General features: G+C 49.6%; 1 protein-coding gene across 1 annotated transcript; it reads right to left on the reverse strand.

Annotated features, from left to right (window-relative positions):
- Positions 1–7,596: 7,596 nt before the first annotated feature.
- LOC144671708 (galactose-3-O-sulfotransferase 2-like) lies at positions 7,597–19,782 on the reverse strand. Its single transcript, XM_078533722.1, has 4 exons — positions 19,747–19,782; positions 15,314–15,384; positions 10,860–11,118; positions 7,597–8,385 (listed from the first exon to the last, which is right to left on the reverse strand). The coding sequence occupies exons 1-4, from the start codon at positions 19,780–19,782 to the stop codon at positions 7,597–7,599; spliced, it is 1,155 nt and encodes a 384-aa protein (XP_078389848.1).
- Positions 19,783–21,763: the final 1,981 nt, after the last annotated feature.

A 21,763-nucleotide genomic window follows, 5' to 3' on the forward strand; every position in this document is an offset into this window, starting at 1 on the left:
CACCACCATCCAGAATTGCAAGAGGGACAGACAGAGTTAACCTCCCCCTTTAAAATGACCCATAACTCCCCGCCAGACCACAGCCCTGTAGCCTTGGCTGGCATGGACGTGGGAGAAGCCCCTGCTAGAAGGCCATCTTCCTGTCAGCCTGGCCCATGAAGGCAGGCCCAATTTCGGGGGAACAACTGCCCACCTGCTGCTGTGCCAACCGAAAGCACCTAGCACTGGAACCTGGAGCTCTCCAGTTGTACTGGAACCAGAACTGGAATCCCCGAAAGAGGTCGAGGTCCCTTTAAACCACTCCCCGTCTCTCCTGACCTTCTGCCTAAACCCAGTCTCTGGGTCTGAACACCTGAGCCCACAGGTTACCGAAGTGGACAGGCAGGAGCTAAGCTGCACCACAGCAGCTGAGCCCCATGATCCCAGGGCCTGGCACCCACAGAGCGAGGCGTCCAGCATTCCCCTGTGGATTGCCCAGAGCAGGTTGACCATCACTCGCCCTCCTGAGTGCCAACCACCCTGTAAAAACCCCCAGACTCTTCTTGAGGAATACTTAATCAGGAGGTTGCGAATGCCTGACCACCCCCCCCCCGCCCCCCCAAGAGAGGGAAGTCAGAAAGTCAGACCTCTAGCACTGAATAGACGTCCCCATGCAGCAGGGAACTGCCATTTCCCCTGCTAATTGTGTGTCTGGTGTGCCAGTATGAATGAGAGAATGTCTGTATCCTTCTGCACTTCCTTCCCTAAGACCAAAAGAAATGGAATTCATTTCATTTTTCTCCAAGGGGGGAGATGCGTCCAGGCACAAGACAGGAATATATCTATATATATCTAAGTCAACCCAGGCTACTTCATAAAATTACTTTTATTTTAAAAATGGGCAAGGCTTTACCCTGACTGGCCATGACTCATACCAGAGGAATTTCTAACCTTCAGAAACCAGCAGGGACCTTGTTATCCTCAAAGAGGTCCTAATGCCCTCTGTGACAGCCGGCAATCACGTTCCAAAGAAATGCACCAACCCCCTTTGCGTTTCTAAGGCGCAGAGTTCTGGCCAACAGAGATGGTATGTTGGCAAAGGACAAAAGGGAACCAAAATAGAAAATGCTGGAAAAACTCAGTGGGTCTAGCAACATCTGTAGAGAGAGAAACAGAGTTAACATTTCGAGTCCATAAGACCCTTCTTCAGAGCAGAAGAAGGGTCATATGGACTCGAAATGTTAACTCTGTCTCTCTCTCCACAGATGCTACCAGACTTGCCGAGTTTCACTAGCATTTTCTGTTTTTGTTTCAGATTTCCAGCATCCGCAGTATTTTGCTTTTACCTACGGACAAAGGGGACCCTGACTCTTCTATTAAACGCCTCAAGATTCCTTACCTGGGAAAATACATCTTTCGCCCAACGCCAGGAGAAGAATTGGGAGGTATGTCACGTGACCTCTCCCAAGCTGCTAGAACCCCTTAACGTTGCCATGCGGAACTGAACCCAAGGCAACCGACCATTTTACCATCTAACAAGCAGCAGCGGAAAGAGCTGTGTCCAGAAGAAGTGCCTGGGCCTCATGTACTGGAACATTGGAACTCCTGTATCTGTGCCTATAAGGCTAATTCATCTCTACCTTCACCCGCAATGGAAGTCTTCACTTCTGGAAAGTCAGGTCACCCTGCAATACTAACAGCCTGCTAACCTCTGGAAGAATACACCACTGGGCTTTTGGCTCTGGACTCTGGGCTCGGGTCTTGGGTGCAACCATAACTCCTATTTTTAACCGTGGTCTTGCCCTGTACCCCTTTCTATCCCTCATCCCTCTTTTATTGTATGAGTGCAAAAAGGGGGGCGGATGTTGCAAAATCTCTTTCCCGCGTTTTGCGCACGTGTGTGAAATAAACTTACCCCTCTTAGTATACGTCACCTTTGCTGTGGGGTTATTAACAGAGGGTTGGATCACTCCAGAAATGAGGGGTTGGGGGGGAAAAATACGCCACCACTTGCAAAGGAGGAAACTGAAAATCAAAAGCATCTTTCTGTTTACTGACGGGTGGTGAGAGGAGAAAGCAGAGCTACTTAAATCGAACCCTCTCCTGCCCGTAACAGTCACCGCTCGATCGATGGTTGTATTTTTAGGTCCAGTGATTAGATTTCCCTGGCTTTTCTTTTCAAAGGAGATTGTAAGTCAAAAATGGTAAAAGGAAACAGTCGAATCGAAAACATACCTTGCTGGTGGTTTAGGAGGTTATGGCAACAGAGCTCGTTGATTCGCCCGGGCGTCGCCACGGCAACCCACTTCTGTGCTCGTGTAAATCGTTAATTATTGATGAATTCAAAAGGCCCCTGGAAAATAGGGCGACCAGCTCCCACACGTTACCGGCGGTGAGGTCAGCCCTAGCGATCCCGGTGGGGGGGCTGGCGAGGAAGGGTGTAGGGGTGCGAGGGTGGGAAACGAGGGCCCGAGGATGGAGAGCGGGCACAGAGAGGTTTCGCAGTGTGCAGGGGGTGCGGGGGAGGGAGGGGAGGGGGGAGGTGGTGGGGGGGGAGTGGAGACGGAGAAGAGGGACCTGGAGGCTTGCTGCTGACGGTGGTGGTAGTGGGACTCAGCCTGCGGACCGACCACGCGATGTCACAGGGAACCAGGCAAGTGTTTGGTCGGTGAGTACCATGCTCGCTTTGCCCTGGTACAATTTATTGCTGGCTGTAAGGTTTTATGAGCTATGAGGTTTTTACAACAGCAGTAGTTGAGCTTATTGGGAGTGGTAGGGTTTATAAAATTTAATCAGTTGTGGAAGGAAATTAATTAACACATCTGCCATGATCAGAATATAGGGAGGAAAATATATATAAATATTGACTCATTCCCCAATTGGATGATGCTTGACTGTCAGACGCACACCTTTTCCCCCCATTTTAGATATTTTTATTTATTCCTATGCCCTCCGTTTTGATTTTTTCCACCCCCATCCCCAACCCCCCCCACCCCAAAGGGCCAGTCCGCATCTTGTCTCATGTTTTGATTTCGGACAGCGCTGACCCTCGTTCTGCTGTTCTTGCTTTCAGACAGGACTAACCTTTACGCCGCTGTTGACACCTGCTTTAGTCTTTAACGCTCTCGTTACCACTCCCTTTGCCTTTGTCATTTAATCTCTCCTGACCTCCAACCTCTCCCTGACCTTCTCTTTTGCTCCACCTGCTCCACACCACCCGCCCCTCCCCACCCCTCCCCACCTTTTCAGCAGCTTGAAGCCCATCACCTTCCAAATACCTTCAGCTCGGAAGAAGAGTCATTTGGACTCGAAACATTAACTCTGTCCCTCCCTCTACAGTTGCTGCCAGACCTGCTGAGTGAGTTTGCCCAATGCTTTTTGTTTTAATTTCAGATTTCCAGCATCCAGAGCATTTTGCTTTTAAATATTTTTTATACCTGCTACAAAGAAATATTAAAAGAAAATGATTTTCTTAAAAAAAATCTCTTTTTGATGTCCTGATGATTTTTCCTCTGGGATTTGCACACAGCGGTGACCTGGGGATTGATCTTGGATTCCTGGAGACTCCAGGCCAATCCTGGAGGGTTGGCAACCCACCTGCAAGATGGATGTACAGGCCAGGGCGATTCTTAACCCAAATGGAGAGAAATAGGACGGAATAGGCCGGAGCTGGACAGATAGAATTCCCATGCCCGAGTTTCTGTGTTTTGTTTAACTTTGCCGGAGCAGAGCCGGACACGATCGCCAGGCTTTACCGAGACAGGACCAAGCCTTGGTCTCCAGCCCCCAGGCCCATCGTGAGATTCCCTTCGTGGTTTCCCGTTGGACTGACGTAGGACTGGGTGTCGACCCAATCGGCGCCATTCTTGGAGCCGCCCTCTCGCTGCTGACCCTCCGGCCTGCAGCCTCTGTCCGGAAAGGGAGGGAACAGTTCCAAGCTAGGCAGAGCATGGCAGCTGTGATAGCATTGAATGGGGGAGCAGGCTCGAGGGGCCGAGTGGCCTACACCTCCTATTTCATCTGTTCACCTGCACGTGCGTAGGAACGTAAGGATCTGCCCACTGGGACACAGGTACCCTGATTCAGATGCGCTCACACGTTTGGTTAAATATATTTCCTCACAAAAGTGTTTGCAACAGTAATAAAAACGTATCTGTGAAAGTTGCCCATGTCACGTGGCTCTCGAGTGCCTGAAGATTATTGTATGCGGCACAAAGACTCAGCAAGTTTGGCCACCCCTGTTACATAGAGCACCCAGTGTGGACACCGGGCACCATTGCCAATGTTACCTTCATCCGAGGAGAACACATACGATCAACAACAATTAAATGGAGATGTTGAGGCTGCAGTAAAAACGGAAGGGCCTCCCTCCCTTCCTATCTTGTGTTAATCCTTCATGCGGCTGTTCATTGCCAATCTTTCACTGTAATCGCCTGCAGCAGTCCTCAGAGCCATTGGTGGGAGCTTGCTGTGCGCAGGTTGACCGCAAGACTTTCGACCTTACAACGATGGCTACACCTCAGAAGGAAAGCACTTTGAGACACCCTGAGGTTGTGAAGATGCACGTGTGGAAGCAAGGGTTTCTCTCCCTCCGTCTCTCACTCACTTTCTCTCTCTAGTTCTCGCTCCCTTTTTCTGCTTCTCTCACAGTCCCTTTCTCTCTATATCTATCTCTCTCCTCTCTGTCTCTCTTTCTCTGTTTCTCTCACTCTCCCTTTCCCTCTATCTCTCTCCTCCCTGTTTCTCTCACTTACCCTTTCCCACTATCTCTCTCCTCTCTGTCTCTCTCTGTTTCTCTCACTCTCCCTTTCCCTCTATCTCTCTCCTCTCTGTCTCTCTCGCTCTCTCTCTCTCTGTTTCTCTCACTCTCCCTTTCCCTCTATATCTATCTCTCTCCTCTCTGCCTCTCTTTCTCTGTTCCTCTCGTTCCCCTCTTTCTCTCTCTACATATCTATCTCTCTCCTCTCTGTCTCTCTCACCTCTGTTTCTCTTACTCTGTTTTTCTCCCTCTCTCTTACTCTCTATATCTCACTCTCTCCCTGTCTCTCTTTCTCTGTTCCTCTCTCTCTCTCTCTCTCTCTATATCTCCCACTCTCCCCTGTCTCTCTTTCTCTGTTCCTCTCTCTTTCCCTCTACATCTGCCTCTCTCCTCTCTGTCTCTCTCTTCCAACCTCCAATAGATTGTCTTTTGATATTATTTTTTTCCAGTTTCCAGCTTTAGTATATGTAGCCCGTAGCCCCTCAGCCCCCAGTGAACCTGTGTTGAGCTCTGTTTGGGTGCTGTAATATCCTCTGAGTGCTGTGGTTGGCCAGAATTGTGGACAAAGCCCTAATTGTAGTGGAAGGCACAGAACAATTAGTGAGTTTAGCTCTATGTTTCTGAAGGGAGCAGCCTATTAATCTGAAGAAGCTATTGTACCAAGGTACAATTAGTAATTGTTAGCAGATCAATAAACAGAGATGTGGTTGATACCTTATCCAGGCCTCACATATTCATTTGGACTCTGCCCAAATACTGCAGATTGGACTCATTATAAGAAATATGTAACATGTCCTGTTTGGCACACAAATGCTTGTTTTGCTCGCAGTTAGTATCGTGAAGTATATGAAGAATTTCTACTCGAAACTGCCCCTGTATTTGTTTGCATAGACTATGGCTCCAAGAGCAAGTCAGAGGCTGGGAATTCTGCGGAGAGTAACTCACCTCCTGACTCCCCCCCCAAAGCCTGTCGGTCATCTACAAGGCTCAAGTCAGGGGTGTGATGGAATACTCCCCACTTGCTTTGTGAGTATGGCTCCAACAACACTCAAGAAGCTGGATGCCATCCAGGGCAAAGCAACCCTGCTCGATTGGCACCCCCATCCACCACCTTAAACATCCACTCCCTCCACCACCGATGCACAGTGGCTGCAGCATGTACCATCTATAAGATGCACTGCAACGTTCACCACGTCTCCTTCAACTGCGCCTTCTCAACCCACGGCCTCTACCACCTAGAAAGACCAGGGTAACAGGCACACGCAAGTTCTCCTCCAAGCCACGTGCTTGAAACTGTATCGCTGTTCCTTCACTGTCGTTGGGTCAAACTCCTGGAACTCCCTCCCTAACAGCGCTGTGGGTGTACCTACACCACGTGGACTGCAGCGGCTCAAGAAGGCGGCTCACCACCACCTTCTCAAGGGGCAATTAGGGGTGGGCAACAAATGCTGGGCCCAGCCAGCGACGCCCACATCCCACGAGTGAACAATGAAGTGACAATATGTTTAAGATGGTGGAATATAACTGATTCAAACATTTAGAACGCACATATATATATGGCTTTAAAAATAGCTAGCGCCCTCCTCCAGGAGAGAAATGGGCAAGTTTATAAGATCTAAAGATTATATTGATGGTAGAGTCAGGGCATCCCGATTTATACCTTCACCACATAAGTCATTGAATGTAACAACCTGGGGGAGATTGAAAGGGCTACAATACCCTATCTCTTGTTTTTAAACTATTGCCATAAATCCAGATCTACCCCCTCCACCTGTTGCTAAAGTTCGATAAATATAAAAATAGAAATCTTGCAAAATTAGAATTCGCATACAGTTTCTGTGAAATGGTCACACATTAAAACCACCTTGGTGCAGGTTAAAATGGCGATTCAAATTTATTTAAAAATCAAATGATTTACCAGAGCAGCAGTAGAAGGCAAATACAGTGCTGTAACAAATGGAATATAATATTAAAAAGAATGTGATTTTCTATAGCAGCTTTCAATACCCTCATGACATCCCAAAGCACTTGGCAGGCAATGAAATTTTCACTACTCTTGTAACCCTTAGTTTTAAATACTCTTTTAGGTGAAGGTAGGTGTCTCGTTCCCATTGTCCAGCTCAGTAGGGCTGTACACAAGGTTCCACTCTTACCTATCTGATGTAACCAGAGAATCTCCAGCAATGGCCAATTTTCCCCTTCATATACCATCACCCCTGGAGTCCACCACTGACCTATCGTTGTCCCCCCCTCTCCTTCAACTGCCCGTGGAAAAATTAGAGTGAGTTTACAGCACAGAAATGGACCATTCAGCCCAACTGGCCCATTTATGTCCCCCACCAGCCCTCTCCCACCCCTGCTTCATCTCAACCCATCAGTGTAAATTTCTCTTCCTTTCTCTCTCATGGGTTTATCCAGCTTCCCCTTAATTGCGTCTACAGCTACTCCCCTGTGGGTCGGGTTCCATATCTGCATCTGAAAAGTTGCTATTCGGGCACGTTTGGAACTGTTGGCGGGAGAAACCAGTGAGTTCACAGAGGGGAAAGGCACGTGCAATGCTTTCTGAGGCATATTTGTGACCAAGCATCATCCATCACCTTTCCCTCGGCCATCCGATCGACAGTTTCCCGAAATGCGCCAATCAAACTCTTCGGGCGCAGCTTGCCTTTAAGGAGCCTGCCCCGGGGTCCTTTCTAAATGCTCACTAAATTTTACCGCGCAATCACATGACAGCTGCCGTCCCTATTTACGTCAAAATGCTCCCCCTCCGCTCCCTTACCCGCCCCCCAACAAAGTCCCCTTGTTCTCGACGAGACCACCATTTCCGGCGCCATATTGCTCATTGCCCGGCATGTCTCTCAGGCCAGCGGTGGCAGAGACTGCATCTTCTGCAGGTGGTCCAGGTGATACTGTTCCGGGACCACCATCCGCTGGCAAAGCACCAGCGTGTGGCCACTCAGGCCGGCCTTGAGGGTGTAGCCCAGGATTTTAGCCTTCCCAAAGTTTCTGGGCCTGAGCTTCGCCACCTCGACCTGCTCGCTTGCCACGGGAGCGCCGCCCTGGAGGCAGACGGCGCTCAGGCGTTGGCGCAGCGCCCGCAGGCGAGCGACGTCCTGCTGCATCCTCTCATGGCCGTAGTTGGCGACTCGCTGCCAGAAGGATGCGTTGAAATGACGGTAGAGCTTCCAGTCCAGTCCGTTCCAGGCCTTGACCATCTCGGCCGTGGTGGCGTTGAGCGGGCTGACGGAGTCACTGGAGCGGGCGTTGAGCTTGAAGTGCGCCACGTCCTTTATCTCCCAGCAGAGGGCCTCCTTGAGCAGGACCAGCGACTCGTCAAAGTACTCGGCCACCAGGATGAGGTCAAAAGTCCTCTCCAGCACGCCGAGGACGGCGCGGACGTAGACGGGGGTGTCGGCCATGTTGTTGTCATGGCCGAAGTCGAACCACATGAGATTCCGAGCGTAGTGACTGTTCGGCTCTGAGCTGTTGTAATAGGTGTCGGCGTGCCGCACGAACTCAACCAGACTCGCTGCTCTCTTGAAGGCCGGCGACTCGTTGTGATAGTACGCAAACGCGGACTCAGCCAATTGGACGGGATCTCTGACGATGGAGAAATAGAACGAACCAATCGGCATCACCTTCATCACCTGTAGGGAGTCAGAAATACGCTTACTTTCGGCAAAGAATGACAGCCCATCGAGGCTGGCGCGTCACAGAATTGTTACGGTCCAAAAGGAGGCCATTCGGCCCGTCGCAGCCATGCCAGCACCCCCCCCCCCCCCTCCGGAAGAGAGCGATCCAATTATTCCCACTGCACCCCGCCCCCTCCCCTCCCCTCCCCCCCGCTCTAGCTCTGTAGCCCTGCTAGGTTTTTTGTTTTTACCCACAAGTGCCCATCCAGTTCCCCTTTTGAAATAATCCATCGGGCCAGATTTTCGCTACCGGGGTGGGTAGCGGGGGGGTCGGGAAATTTCCCGACTTGGCAAACCCACCTCAGCAGAATGTGCCCCCATCAGGGCCCAGCTTTCGCTCCGGGGAGTGCGGAGGTGGGTTGGTTTTGGGCCCACTGCCCCCACCCCCCCCGCCCCCGAGAGAGCAGATCAGTGGCAGTGACAGGGGTGTGTGTGTGTGTGGGGTTGGGCGAAGTGGTTGTGGGGTGGGTCGGTGGGGGTGGTGCTTAACGAATATCAAGGCAGGCTGGTTACATGTGGTTAAAAGGCCAGTCTCAGTTCTCTGGAATTTTGTCCCAGTTGTTTTGTTAAATTTTAAGTCCCCTAGCCCTCACCCCTCAGCACATCACCCTCCCATCCAATCCCCATGCCACCACCAATGGTCCCTCATTGTTCTTCTTGCCAGATCATGTGCTTTACCCATCCCCGTGACCCCTTATAGTTCCCATGTCAACTTAGTGCCAACTCAAGCCCTCCCACCCACCAGGCTTGATCCTTACACCTTCCTTGCCAACTCATCCAGTGTCCAGCATAGGCAGACAACAGGAGCTGTGTTGAGATAAATAAAACAAAGATCTAAATACTTATTATAGTCTTCATTATATCAAAAAAATCACTCCCATTCATGAAAGCCCATTCAAATCTCCTCAAGTGCTTCATCTCTTATAAAAACAAACACATTTTATTTATAGCCCCACATCAAAGATAGCTAACCCTTTGAACTGTCAATCAAACTGTGAATGTAGGATGCCCTGCTTAGATAATTAAAGCCTATGGAAATCAGCCAAGCATTCATAATGATATAATGATAGCCCTGGGGAAATGTTAACAAATAGCTTTTGTAACTGCTAGAATAGTATTTTTTCAACTCTCGCTGACACAGGCAGCCTGTTTTTTTTTATGTTAAAGGGTTGCGAATTTTACTGGTTATCTGTTTTACTTTCTGAACATGTCCAGCCAGCTGGGTCCTCCATGCAGGGTCATATGTGAATACCTGTTCCCAGTCTCATCTGATGCTAACAGAGTTTGCGGGATCGAATGGGAATCCCGAAGCTATTTATCCCAGGGAATGTGAGGCTAAGTGAATTGAGCCAGCTTCTACCGAGATCAGGAGCATTCTCTCCTTGACAACCCTAACCCTAACCCTAGGACCCTCCTGCCTACATGTTTCAGCAGCTGAATGCACTAGCCCGCTGGCTATCTAGAATCATAGAACAGTTACAGTGCAGAAGGAGGCCATTCATGCCGTCATATTCATGCTGACTCTCTGCAAGAGCAACGCAGCTAGTCCCACTCTCCTGCCTTTTCCCCATAGCCCTGTAAATCTTGTTTCTTGAGATAAATTCCCAATTCTGCTTTTAAAGCCTTGAGTGAATCTGCCTCCACCACACTCTCAGGAAGTGCACTCCAGGAACTTTACAGGTCAAAGATTTTAAGGGCAAGTGCAGTTAGTGGCAAGTAGAAGGGCAGTGGAACAGGAGGAGGCCATTCAGCCCCACAATCCTGTTCTACCATTCATTTAGATCGCTGCTGATCCCTACATTAACTCCATCTACCCGCCGAGGTTCTATAACCCTTAATTCCCTTACCCGACAAAAACCTATCGACCAACAGTTTTGAAGAATTAAATTGTCTCCCAGCGACCAAAGCTTTTTTTTGGGGGGGAGAGAGTTCCAGATTCCCGCTCCCTTCTGTGTGAAGGAGTGATTCCTGGATATCACCCGTGTGCGGGCCTGGCTCGAATTTAAAGGTTCCGGCCCCCCACCCTCCCCTCATGTTCTGGACTCCCCCCACACTGCCCCCACCAGAGGAAATAATTTCTCTCTATCCGAACCCTTCAATCATCTTAATCACTTCAATGAGAACAAATCCTTGACCTTTGAAACTCAGCCGAGCACTAGTTTGTGCAACTTGGCCTCGTAATTGAATTCTTTTAGGCGTCACTCCGGTGAATCTGTGCTACAATCCCACCGAGGACAAATATATCCTTCCTGAAGTGCAACGCCCGGGACTGTATGACAAGCTTTTAATTATTTATTGACGATACATTAAAATCGAGTCACTTGGGAGTCCAGTACTCCAATGCGATTTGGTATTCTGTCCTGATGAGTGCAAGATGAAAAGCTTTGACAATGTATCTTTTTTTCAGCAATACGCTAATATCTAATTACCTCAGGTAAATAGAATCTCATGTGATTGCAGATGATGTCATACTCTTTGACACGGCTCTTAGCAAAGCCCTTGACGAACTCAGCCCTGAATCGTTTAGGGTAGCCCAAATGGTCCACAAACGGCAAGGCAAACTTGAGGTTCCAGAGCTCCCCGTATCGATACAGGATGTTAAGGATGGTGCTGCTCGCGGTCTTGTGCGTCTTCAGGAACGCCACGTGCTTCCTGGGAGTGCAGCTAGGCTCCGGCGAGCCTCCATCCCTGCCGTCCGACAGCCAAAGATTGAGTCACAGGAAGGTTATTGCATGCAACAACAACTTGCGTTTATATAGCGCCTTCGGTGCAGCGAGACGTTCCGAGGCGCTTCGCGGGAGTGTCGCCCAGGAGGGGGCATTCGGGCGAGCCTGGTCCAAGAGGTGGGTTTTAAGGAGCAGCTTAAAGGAGAAGTCTTCACCTCAGCCTCAGCTCAACTGCTGAAACCCTCAACCGTACCCTTATTACCTCTAGACTCGACTATATCAATGATCGCCTGGTCCACCTCCCATCTTCTTTTAATTATTTCATGGGATGTGGGCTTTGCTGGCTGGGCCAACCTCTGCTGCCCGTGCTTAGTTGCCCTTGGGAAGGTGGTGTTGAGCCGCCTTCTTGAACCGCTGCAGCCCCTGTGGTGTAGCTACACCCACAGCGCCGTTAGGGAGGGAGTTTGAGGATTTTGACCCAGCGACAGTGAAGGAACGGCCGATATATTTCCAAGTCAGGATGGTGAGTGACTTGGAGGGGAACTTCCCGTGTGTCTATTGCCCTTGTCCTTCTAGGTGGTAGAGGTCACGAGTTAGGAAGGTGCTGCCAAAGATTCAAGAATGTGGCTCACCACTATCTTCTCAAGGGACAATTAGGGTTGGCTGATAAGAGGAAATGCAACATAGCTTTGTCAACAGGATAATTGGACTCTGAGGGTTAAGGTACGAGGACAGAATAAACAAACTAGAGTTTGCATTCCTTGGAATTTCGAAGATTAAAGAGCAGTTTGATCAAAGTTTTCAAGGTATTAAAGGGAACAAATAGGGTTGATAGAAACTACTCACTCTGCCTGCGGAGTCTAAGATTAGGGGGCAGAGTTTAAAAATCAGAGACAGACTTTTCAGGGTTGAAATAAGGAAACATTTCTCCACACAAAAGGTGGTAAAAGCCCAGAACTCTCCTCCACAAACGGCAATTGTTGCTGGATCAATTTTTAATTCAAATCTGAGATTGATAGATTTCTCTTAACCAAGGGCATCGAGGGACGTGGGGCAAAGCTGGGCATGTGGACTTAGGCCGCAGATCAGCCGTGATCTCCCTGAATGGCAGAACAGGTCTGAGGGGCTGAATGGCCTCCACCCGTTATTACAGCTAGACTTGCCAGCAAGTCCCACATCTCCTGAATGAATAAAAGAAACCTTGGGCCTGTTGGGTTGAGTGGCCTGTTCTGCGCCTTAATTCTGCGTAGTTGAGTGTTTTCCAATATTGATGACAGAGGTTAGGCAGAAGAAGAAGTTATTATTTCCACGTTGACATTATCTCGGACAGTGCGCTGTAAAACAGGTTTATAGCGGCCATTTCAACATACCTTTGATTTGCAAAATAGTAAACTGTTCGAATAGTGAAGCTGAAACTGATTATAACTATGAAGAGCAGTGATAGCTGTGAGGTCCGTGTCTCCGACTGGCAGAACATCCTGATTTCCCCTAGATTAAAGGAAGACAAACTGAGCCTTAAGTGTCTCCAGCCTTGACCATGACACTCGGCGTTGCGATGATCAAGAACGGCACCTTTTAACCTGTGTGGCCCAAGGGTGGGACTGACGGGAGGTGCTGGTGAGTTATGCCTCCTGCCGTCTGAGCTAACATTTGCCTTCCAACGCCACAAGGAGGCAGCGCAATCATGGGATCTTGCTGTGCACCGCATGCCGAGCCACACATTAAGTGGTGAGGCGAGGGCTGAGCGGAGATGGCCACAGCCCGCGTGGTATTTGGATTGAGCAATGTCAGGAAGATATAATAATTTCCAAAATGTTATTGGAATTTATTGTAAAATAGAGTAATAGTGGGATGTGTGTGTGTGTGTGTGTGTGTGTGTGTGTGATGAAGAGGTATTAATGTGTATAATGTTATTGGAAATTATTTTTAAATTGGAATTGTAGTAGTGTCTGTGTCTATGTGTGTGTCTATCATTGTATCTGCGTGTGTCTTAACTGGATTAAAGCCAGGTAGTCTGGGTACTTTGATGTACAGTAGTTTGAGATGTTACTTAGATAAACAAAAGCCTAGAAGGTAAGGAGTACATTTGCATTTGTTGAATAAACCATTCAAAAGAAGGGAGTAAAATCTTACACCTAACTAGGAGACACCGAGCAATGTGTTTATATTACTAATAAAATTGGTGCCATGAAAGGGGTTTTATTGTTAGAAGAGGTGGAGATCAAAGACCTAGTGATACAATGAGAATTTGCATTCAAGTAGTTTTGTATGGGCAGACCAGAGGCATTTAAGATCTAAGCAGCCTGTAAGCCCCACAACTGTTTCTGCAAAGGAATCAAATTGCAAGGGACCTCTTTTTGAATCCGTAAGGTCAAATGTGCTTTGCCTGGTGCCTGTTTACAGTCTATGGGTTATTGTTGCCTTGGTGAAGATTTACCTGGGAGTGATTAATTTGGGGATTTGTTTAAAAGTTATTATGGTAGTAATTTGTAGACATGTGCATGTGTTTAATTTCTTGTAAAATTAATAAATGTTTAATTTAGTTTATATAAAAATACCTCTTGAGGCTTGGTGGTCTTATTCCTGAATTCAGAGCTGCATCTCAAACGTACCAATTGAAAATATAAGTTATGACAGTTGTTCAATTCCCTCTGGGATTTAACAACTCAGCCTTTACCAGCTGCTGTGACATAACTGCGTGTGTGTGCACGTCTGTGTGTGAGAGAGAGAGAGATTGTGAGGGAGAGATTAATTGGATTAAAGGCAGCTGGTCTGAAGGCTCTGATGCAAACATGGTAAACATGGGGGAACTTTAGAATATCAAGTGTAAAATTTGCATTTTTAAATAAACAAGACTAGATTGTTTTCAAAGGAGGGGTGAAATGTGTCACTTGGCCACGTGAAGTTTAGAAACAGTGTGTTTATTTTTCCGAAAGATTACTGGTAAAATTTAGTACTAGGAGAGATTTGTATTATTAGTAGGGAAAAGTCCAAAGACATAGTGAAACAATGGGAATTTGCATTCAAAGGGGAAAATATGTATAAAGGAGTGAAGGCTGTGTGTAAGGGTAGGCATTTTTAAGATCTAACAAGTATGAAAAGCCTTCAGCATCTACGCCTCAAGATGCTGTTTACCAAGAACTGAAGTTAAGAAAACTCACCTTGAATCCAGCTGGTTCAGGGTATCATGTTTCTTTGCCTGGGTCTCTTAAAATCTATGTGTCTTACTGTTGCCTTAACGAAAGTGTAATTGGGAGTTAAATCAATTGGGGGATTTAGGAGTTATTATAGTAGTAATTTGTAGGCATATGTGTGTGCTTAAAAATCATCTTTCTTGTTAATAAATGTTTAATCTAGTTTTGTGAAAAGCTATAAGACTTGGTGGTCTTATTACTACTGAATTTAAGACATGCATCTCGAAATTTATACAAATTGCTAAACAAGTTGTGGCAGTTGTTTCAAGTTTCCCTTTGGGATTTGAACAACTCCACATTTACCATCGGCTGTGCCATAACAGTAATCAGGGGAGAATATTGCTAAGAGTGTCATGTTGTTGAAACTTTTTGGCCTTCACTCATCGGGACAAATGCAAGAATGCCAAATTTCAAAGGGTCACAACAATTATACTGCAGGAGAAAGGGTGCTGATTGGTTGGCAAGCCGACTCTGATTAAACTGTTTCCAGCGACAGGAGGGTCGGTAACCAGAGGACACAAATTGAAGATAATCGGCTAAAGGACTGAGTTGGGGGTGGGGGGAGAAGGGGGGTGGTGGTTGGGAGGGGGTGGCTGGGTGGGGGTAGTGTTTCTTCCATGCAGTGAGTTGTTATGATTTGGAATGCGCTGCCTGAAAGGGCAAGTGACACAGATTCAACGTTGAAAAGAGGAAATGGAAATAGAGCTGAGAGGCGGGGAAAAGAAAAGACGTGCAGAGTCATCGAGAAAGAGCAGGAGAGGGGGGTTGATTGGATAACTCCTTCAAAAGAGGCAGCACGGGCAGAATGTGCCGAATGTCCTCCTCCTTTGCTGTAAGATTCAATAATTTAAATAAATAATTATATCCCGTAGCTGCGCAAAATAACAATTGCCTGAGTAGCATTGTGCTCGCGGAGATATAGACGATGACAGGTTATTTCCTAAATCAACTGACCTCACCTGTTCCTCTCCACGGCCCCTCAAGTCACAAACAAGTCATTGTCGAAACACTTGTTGGACTCACCTTGTCTCTTGCCTCCTCCCGTTCTTGAGTTTAACCACCTCCGACAAAGCTCTTGGTCCTTCACTTCGGTTCTGTCAATTATGGACAACAAACGCCTCCACGAGGCTTAGAGAGTGCACAAGCCTTTGACAAGTTCCGGAGGATAGCAACTGATTTATCAAGTTTGGAGCTAGTATCCTCCCTCTGTGCGGAGAACAAAGGCCGCTTTATGGAGAGAAACGTGGAGGGAGCAATTCCTTTGGCAGGAAAGACCTTAGAATCGATGCTGATCATAAAAGGTTTTTGATTTGATGCCAACTCAAGTGCAACATGATTCACCCCATCTGAGGGAGTGGCCAGTTACTTAAGCAGGTCATTCATTTCGAAAAGCCTTTGAATCTGTGTCAGCCGAATGCGAATGGGGAGAACTGACTGCATCACTCCCTACGACCAGTGTTGCCCAGTCAAGTGACTCCATCCCTCTCCTTGCCCATTACTGAGGCTGAATCAGACCATTGGCCACCTCGGTCTTCCACTTCATTCCTAGCTGGACATCAGATCCCCCCCCCACCCCACCCCACTAAACCCGCCACACACCCCCATCCCCCCCACTGCCCCCAGTGCACCACTCCCCCTCCGCCACCCTGCCCCATCCCCAGTCAAACAGTCCTGACAGTTAGAACCTCTGCCACTCCCTGTCACATTCTCCAGGGCCTCACTGTAATGCGTCTGCATATTGTTACCAGGCTAGCCCGCCGGAATCGTCCCCTCCCCACACCGCTGGGGTGTCCGTCCACGGTCGGTGGGGGAGCACGCCGACGTGTTTCACAACAGCACATCAAAGGCGCGCGCTTGGCGGCCGGCAGTTTGAGGGGGACTCGGAGGTGAGCGCACAGTGACATTGTGCAGCGCTCGCCAGGGTCGCCTGTTGGGGTTCAAGCGTCGGGGTGGGGGGGTGGGGGGTCGGTTTAAGGGCAGCCTTGCGGTTGAGGCGACTTGGAGGGGGTGGGAGACGAGACCCTTGTTCACCTCCTTGTGGATTGTACCTTTGCAAAGGAGGCCTGGAGAGAGAGATGCAGCGGTTTCTGTCGAGCTTCATCCCGAGCAGTTCTGTGACAACAGGACTCTGAGCTCTACGGGCTGTTCTCAGGGACACACACCGAGACAAACATCAACTGCAGCTGGAGGATCATCAACTCGGTGACAGACGCTCTTTGGTCTGCCCGAAACTTGTTGGTCTTCCAGCGCAAAGAGTTGTCCCCGACTGGGTGTTGCAGACTGGCAAATTCCAAAGTCCAGGACTAGGTGCTGAGGGATGCACTAAAGCTTGGGGCAGCCACTGCAAAGGCCCAATGGGGAAAGGTCGCTGTCTAAGACCTTTCAGGCACAATGCACCGAGAGGCTGGGAACTGTATAGACCCCTCGGGCTGTACGACTCACAATGAATGTCTGCATTGAATACTAATTTTATAATAATTGTACTGAAGCATCTCAGAGTGCATCATGATGTATGTTGATAACTCCAATCCCATTGCACTGTCTGACTGTCTGTAATGACCATATTGAAATGACTGTAATATTCATTGATTGTATTGAACACCTCGTGATCCATGTGTAAAAGTTGAATCCGATTGTACTTTTTGTGATGGTGATTTTGAAATGTTTTGTAACGTTCGTCCAGATATTTTATGAATAAAGTATATTTAAAGAAAAAAGCCTTGGGGGGGAGGGGGTGGGAGCAAGGGCTGCCTGGCTGTTGAATATAGCGCACAAGGATTCGGGGTGGAGGGTAAGGGTGGGCGAGGGAAGCGGCCACACCTTAGTGAAACCTGTATAAAGTGACCATTCCTCTCCAGCGTGGACAGTCCAGGCGCAGCCACATTGATATGTGCGGATAAAAGCAAAAAACTGCGAATGCTGGGAATCCAAAACAAAAACAAAAACACCTGGAAAAACTCAGCAGGTCTAGCAGCATCTGCGGAGAGGAACACAGTTAACGTTTCGAGTCCGAATGACCCTTCAACAGAACTAAGGAAAAATAGAAGAGAGGTGAAATATAAGCTGGTTTAAGGGGGGGTGGGACAAGTAGAGCTGGATAGAGGGATAGGTGGAGATAACCAAAAGATGTCACAGACAAAAGGACAAAGAGGTGTTGAAGGTGGTGATATTATCTAAGAAGTGTGCTAATTAAGGGTAGAAAGCAGGACGAGGTACAGATAGCCCTAGTGGGGGTGGGGTGGGGTGGGGTGAAGGGATCGAAATAGGCTAAAAGGTAGAGATAAAACAATGGATGGAAATACATTTAAAAATAATGGAAATAGGTGGGAAAAGAAAAATCTATATAAATTATTGGAAAAAAAATCAACTGATGCTTTGTCCGCCTTCAGCACCTGAGCCCTTCAGGAGCTGGAGAACAGCCTCAGTGGTCGCAGATGCTGAAGAGATGGGTCCAGCCTCACTTTACAGGCACTGAGAGCATATCGAGAGGATGGGAGAAACTCTGTAGCGCCTGCCCACTACATTCTGGCAGCAATGACCAGCACCGCCGAGGTGCAGGCATCAGTAATATGTCCAGGGAGTGTGAGGCCGGACCATCACTTTGGTCTGAAGGCTGCATAGACACAGGGAAGAGGCCCTGGACTGAGACACCTGCCTTTATCTTGTGCAGAAAGGTTTCACAACTGGGTGACAAGAACACTGCTCATCAGAACAAGGAGCCATAGGCAGGGAGACATTCTTGGGAGTTTATTGACAATAGTGAACATTATGTACAAGTGATTAACACCCGTGCCCAGGCTGTGTAACTAATTCCCCTTAACCTTCCTAACCCTGCCGCTACGTCTTGGTGCTCCCCGGACATCCACAGTGGAGGTGGGGACAGCCTGCTGACTGTGAAGCCCTGTCTGTGATGACCTTTGGCGGGAGTCCTCTGGAGGGCTGAGACTTGGAGGGCCCCGGCCTGCTTTCGGGGTCCTGCTGTGTGGCAGTGAGTCCCTCCTCGGCCTGTGGAGCTGGAGCTGCGGAGGTCACAGGAACAGGCGGTCGATGGGCCGGACACTCCCGGAGACCCCTGGGTGGATGGGCTCGGAGTGTGTACCTGCTGATCCTCCTCCCTGTGGGTGCCCAAGGGCCCCAGGCTGACTCCATGTGGAGCAGGGGTGGCTGGAGTGAGATCGAGCTGCCCGGCACCCCTCTCACGTACACACTGTTGGAGGCCAACAATGGCATCAGTGATGGAGTTCAGCCCGCGCAGCAGTGCAGGAGGGATGTCCTGGACCAAGGTCTCCATGGCGGCTACCATCCTGCCAGTGTTGACCTTGGTGCGTTGGCAATGCCGACGCTATCACCTCAGCCTGAAGACGGAGACTCCTCCATCGTGCCTTGCAATCTGAGGAGTGCAGCGGACATCCCTTCCTGATGTTCCCCAGCTTGCCTTTGCAGGTCCAGCAACGGAGACATGACAGAGTCCAGAGGCTCCTCATCTGGCTTGGACTCAGCAACGTTCTGGCCTCCAGCAACCCTCCCAATGCCGGGGACCTGGGAAGTCCCTGCCTCTGTCTGCTGTGGATTGGAAAGTGCGATGTGCTCAGCAGATTGTGCTCACCAGGAGCTACTCCAAAGCCAGGTCCCACCGAGGTGTGTGTCTCTGCGCTGGTGGAGGGTGTGGGTGAACACTGTGATGGGACTTCAGGGAGGGTGCCTCCAGATTCCACTCCAGAGGTTTCTTCGGGGCTTGATTGGAGTCCCTGGGTCATGGACTCTGTCGGCTGTTTCCTAGATGTGCCTGCGGAAGAGAGGAGAGATAAGGAGAGTATGGCAGTGGCCTGTGAACGAGGACACATCACTCACAGCACGGTTGTCTGATGGATGTTGCACTACTGGATCCTCACTTGGTAGAGCAGCACTGACCTCACCGTCAGCACAGGAACGCTCCAGATCCTCGCCGGCCAGCTGGATGGCTCTGTTTCCAAAGTGCGTGAGGAGCTTGATTTCGGGCATTTTGCCACCGGTCTGTGACCTCTCCCTTTTGTTGTGAGCCAGTTTGTCCTGCATGGATACATATGGAGAAGGTGTAAACAGGACACCTGCAGGGCCAGATGATAAGTATGCCCGGCCTGTGTGGGTGGTGAGTGGTCCCATGGACAGGGATGAGGACAATGACGGTGAGTGAGGGCCCTGTGGGTGTGCGATGGGTTTGTGAGTGTGTGAGTTGAGAGTGATGAGTTGAGTGACTTACCCTGGTGGAACGGAGGAGATCATTCATCCTCTTGCGGCACTGGGTGGCTGTTCTCTTCTGAAGGGCGTTGGCGTTGACCACCACCTCCCAAGCCTGGTTGGTCATGTTGCTGCCCATCCTGTGGCTAGAGCGGGGGGGGCGGGGGCGGGGTGGTAAAGGACATCCCAGCGGGACTCCACGGCATCCAAAAGGCATTCCAGGGGGCGCGTCGCTGAACCTGGGGGCCTGCCGTCTTCTTCCAGTTCAGGGCCATGTCTTCCGTGTGCAGCGGTGGGTGGTCTGGAATCGCCGAGACGTCTACGCGCGGCTGGAATTCAAATATGGCGCCTGGCGGGCAGGCGAACGTTTACCCGCCCGCCATGGGAGCGGCGTGTTTCCCCGGGAATGCTTAAATAACGAGGCAGATTCGGGGAATGACGCGGCGTGAAAACCCGCCATCCCGGCCGGCGGCTAAAGCGTCGTTTTCACCCGGCCGCTACCGCCCCCTGTCTTGTGGGCTTAGGAATGTCAACGTGGAGCCTGTACCAGGGAGAGCTCAACGTGAGACCCCCCCCCCCTCCAAGAGCACCCTTTCCCCCTCAGTTATTGTCTTCCTCTACTTCTGGCCCTGGCTACTAAAGAATTTTTTTGTCCCAAAGGGAAAACACGGTAACATAGGAGCAGGAATGGCCCCTCACCCACCCCCCCTCGAGCCTGACCCGCTTATCCATCTAAATCGTGGCTGACTGTCCAACTCAATGCCACTGTCCCGCACTACCCCCATATCCCTCGATATTATTAGAACGTCCCAAAGCGCTTCATCGCATCTTCCTTCCCAATGTTCCCGTGCGATCCTATTTTCAGACTTTTCACAATTCAGACTTGGCCCTCAACATCCCAGTAATATGACATCCAAGATCAGGTTTACAGAGGGGTTAAAATTACCATGGGAAACCTTGCATTTTCTTTGTTCAGTTATTTGTTGGGTGGGGCATGAACAGCCCCTCCTGGTGGTGACATTGTGAATAAGCAATCTGGAATTGCAAAGCAGGTTGTTTCTCTAAAAAAAAAAATCCCCATCTGGTTCACTTATGCCCTTTAGGGAAGGCAATCGGCCTACACGCGACTCCTGACCCACGGCAATAACTGCCCCCTGAAATGGTCTGGCAAGCACACACTGTTCGAGGGCAGTTAGGGGCGGGCAACAAACGCTGGCCCTGCCAGCGACACCCACATCCCGTGACAGAATAAATAGATAATTAAAGCAAATGCAGCGAGTTGTTGTGATCTGGAAGGCGCTGCCCGAAAGGGCGGCGGAAGCAGATTCAATGGGAGCTTTCAAAAGGGGAGTTGGATTGATACTTGGGGAGGGAAAATGTGCGGGGGGGTGGGTGAGGGAGTGGGACTAATTGGATAGAGCTTTCAAAGAGCTGGCACAGGCACAATGGGCTGAATGGCCTTCTTCTAAGGGCCATGTGAAGCCTCCCCTTCAGAATTTCCTTCCCACTCTCGCAGGTTGTGAACATCATTCTGCTGTATTTCAACCTGTGATCATAAATAGCAGTAGAAACGTAGCAAGGGTTCAGAAGCACAACCCTTGACTTACCAATTGTTCCGAAGACAAGGGACCTTGCCAGCTATTTTATTAGCCGAGTGCCTCTCATCCCCAGCCACTGACTGCACCCTGGCCCCTACCTGAGCTGCATCAGATTTCCAGCAACCTCCTCAACTGAGCTTCCGACCTCACATCTTCTCCATCGTCCGTTCCCATCACCGTAGCGTCACCCGTCCCTACCCCTGCCGCCGAAACTCTTGTCCACGTTTCTGTTCCCTCAAGACTAGACAATACCAATGTTCCCCTGGCTGGCCTCCCACTATCCACCCTCCATTATCTCTTGGTCATCAAAACCCATTCCGCCCGCGTCTCTTAATTTGCGTCACAGCGCCCCCACCCCCAGAATGTCGGCCTATGCTGGCTCCCCAGTTAAGCAACGCCTCCGTTTTAAGATTCACACCCCTGCTTCCAAATCCCTCCATAGTCGTCACCCCTACCCTATCTCTGCAACCTCCTCTAGTCCGCACCACCCTCTGAGATCCCTGAGCTCTTCCTTCTCTGGCCGCGTGCGCATCCCAGGTTTCAATCGCTCCATCGTTGGCGGCCATGCCTTCAGCTGCCTGGGCCCAAACTCTGGAATTCCCTCCCTAAACCTCTCCGCCTCTCTCTCTCCTCCTTTAAGAGATGCTCCTTAAAACCT

The sequence above is a fragment of the Cetorhinus maximus genome, chromosome 34, assembly GCF_964194155.1.
Source record: "Cetorhinus maximus chromosome 34, sCetMax3.hap1.1, whole genome shotgun sequence".
Lineage (NCBI taxonomy): Eukaryota > Metazoa > Chordata > Chondrichthyes > Lamniformes > Cetorhinidae > Cetorhinus > Cetorhinus maximus.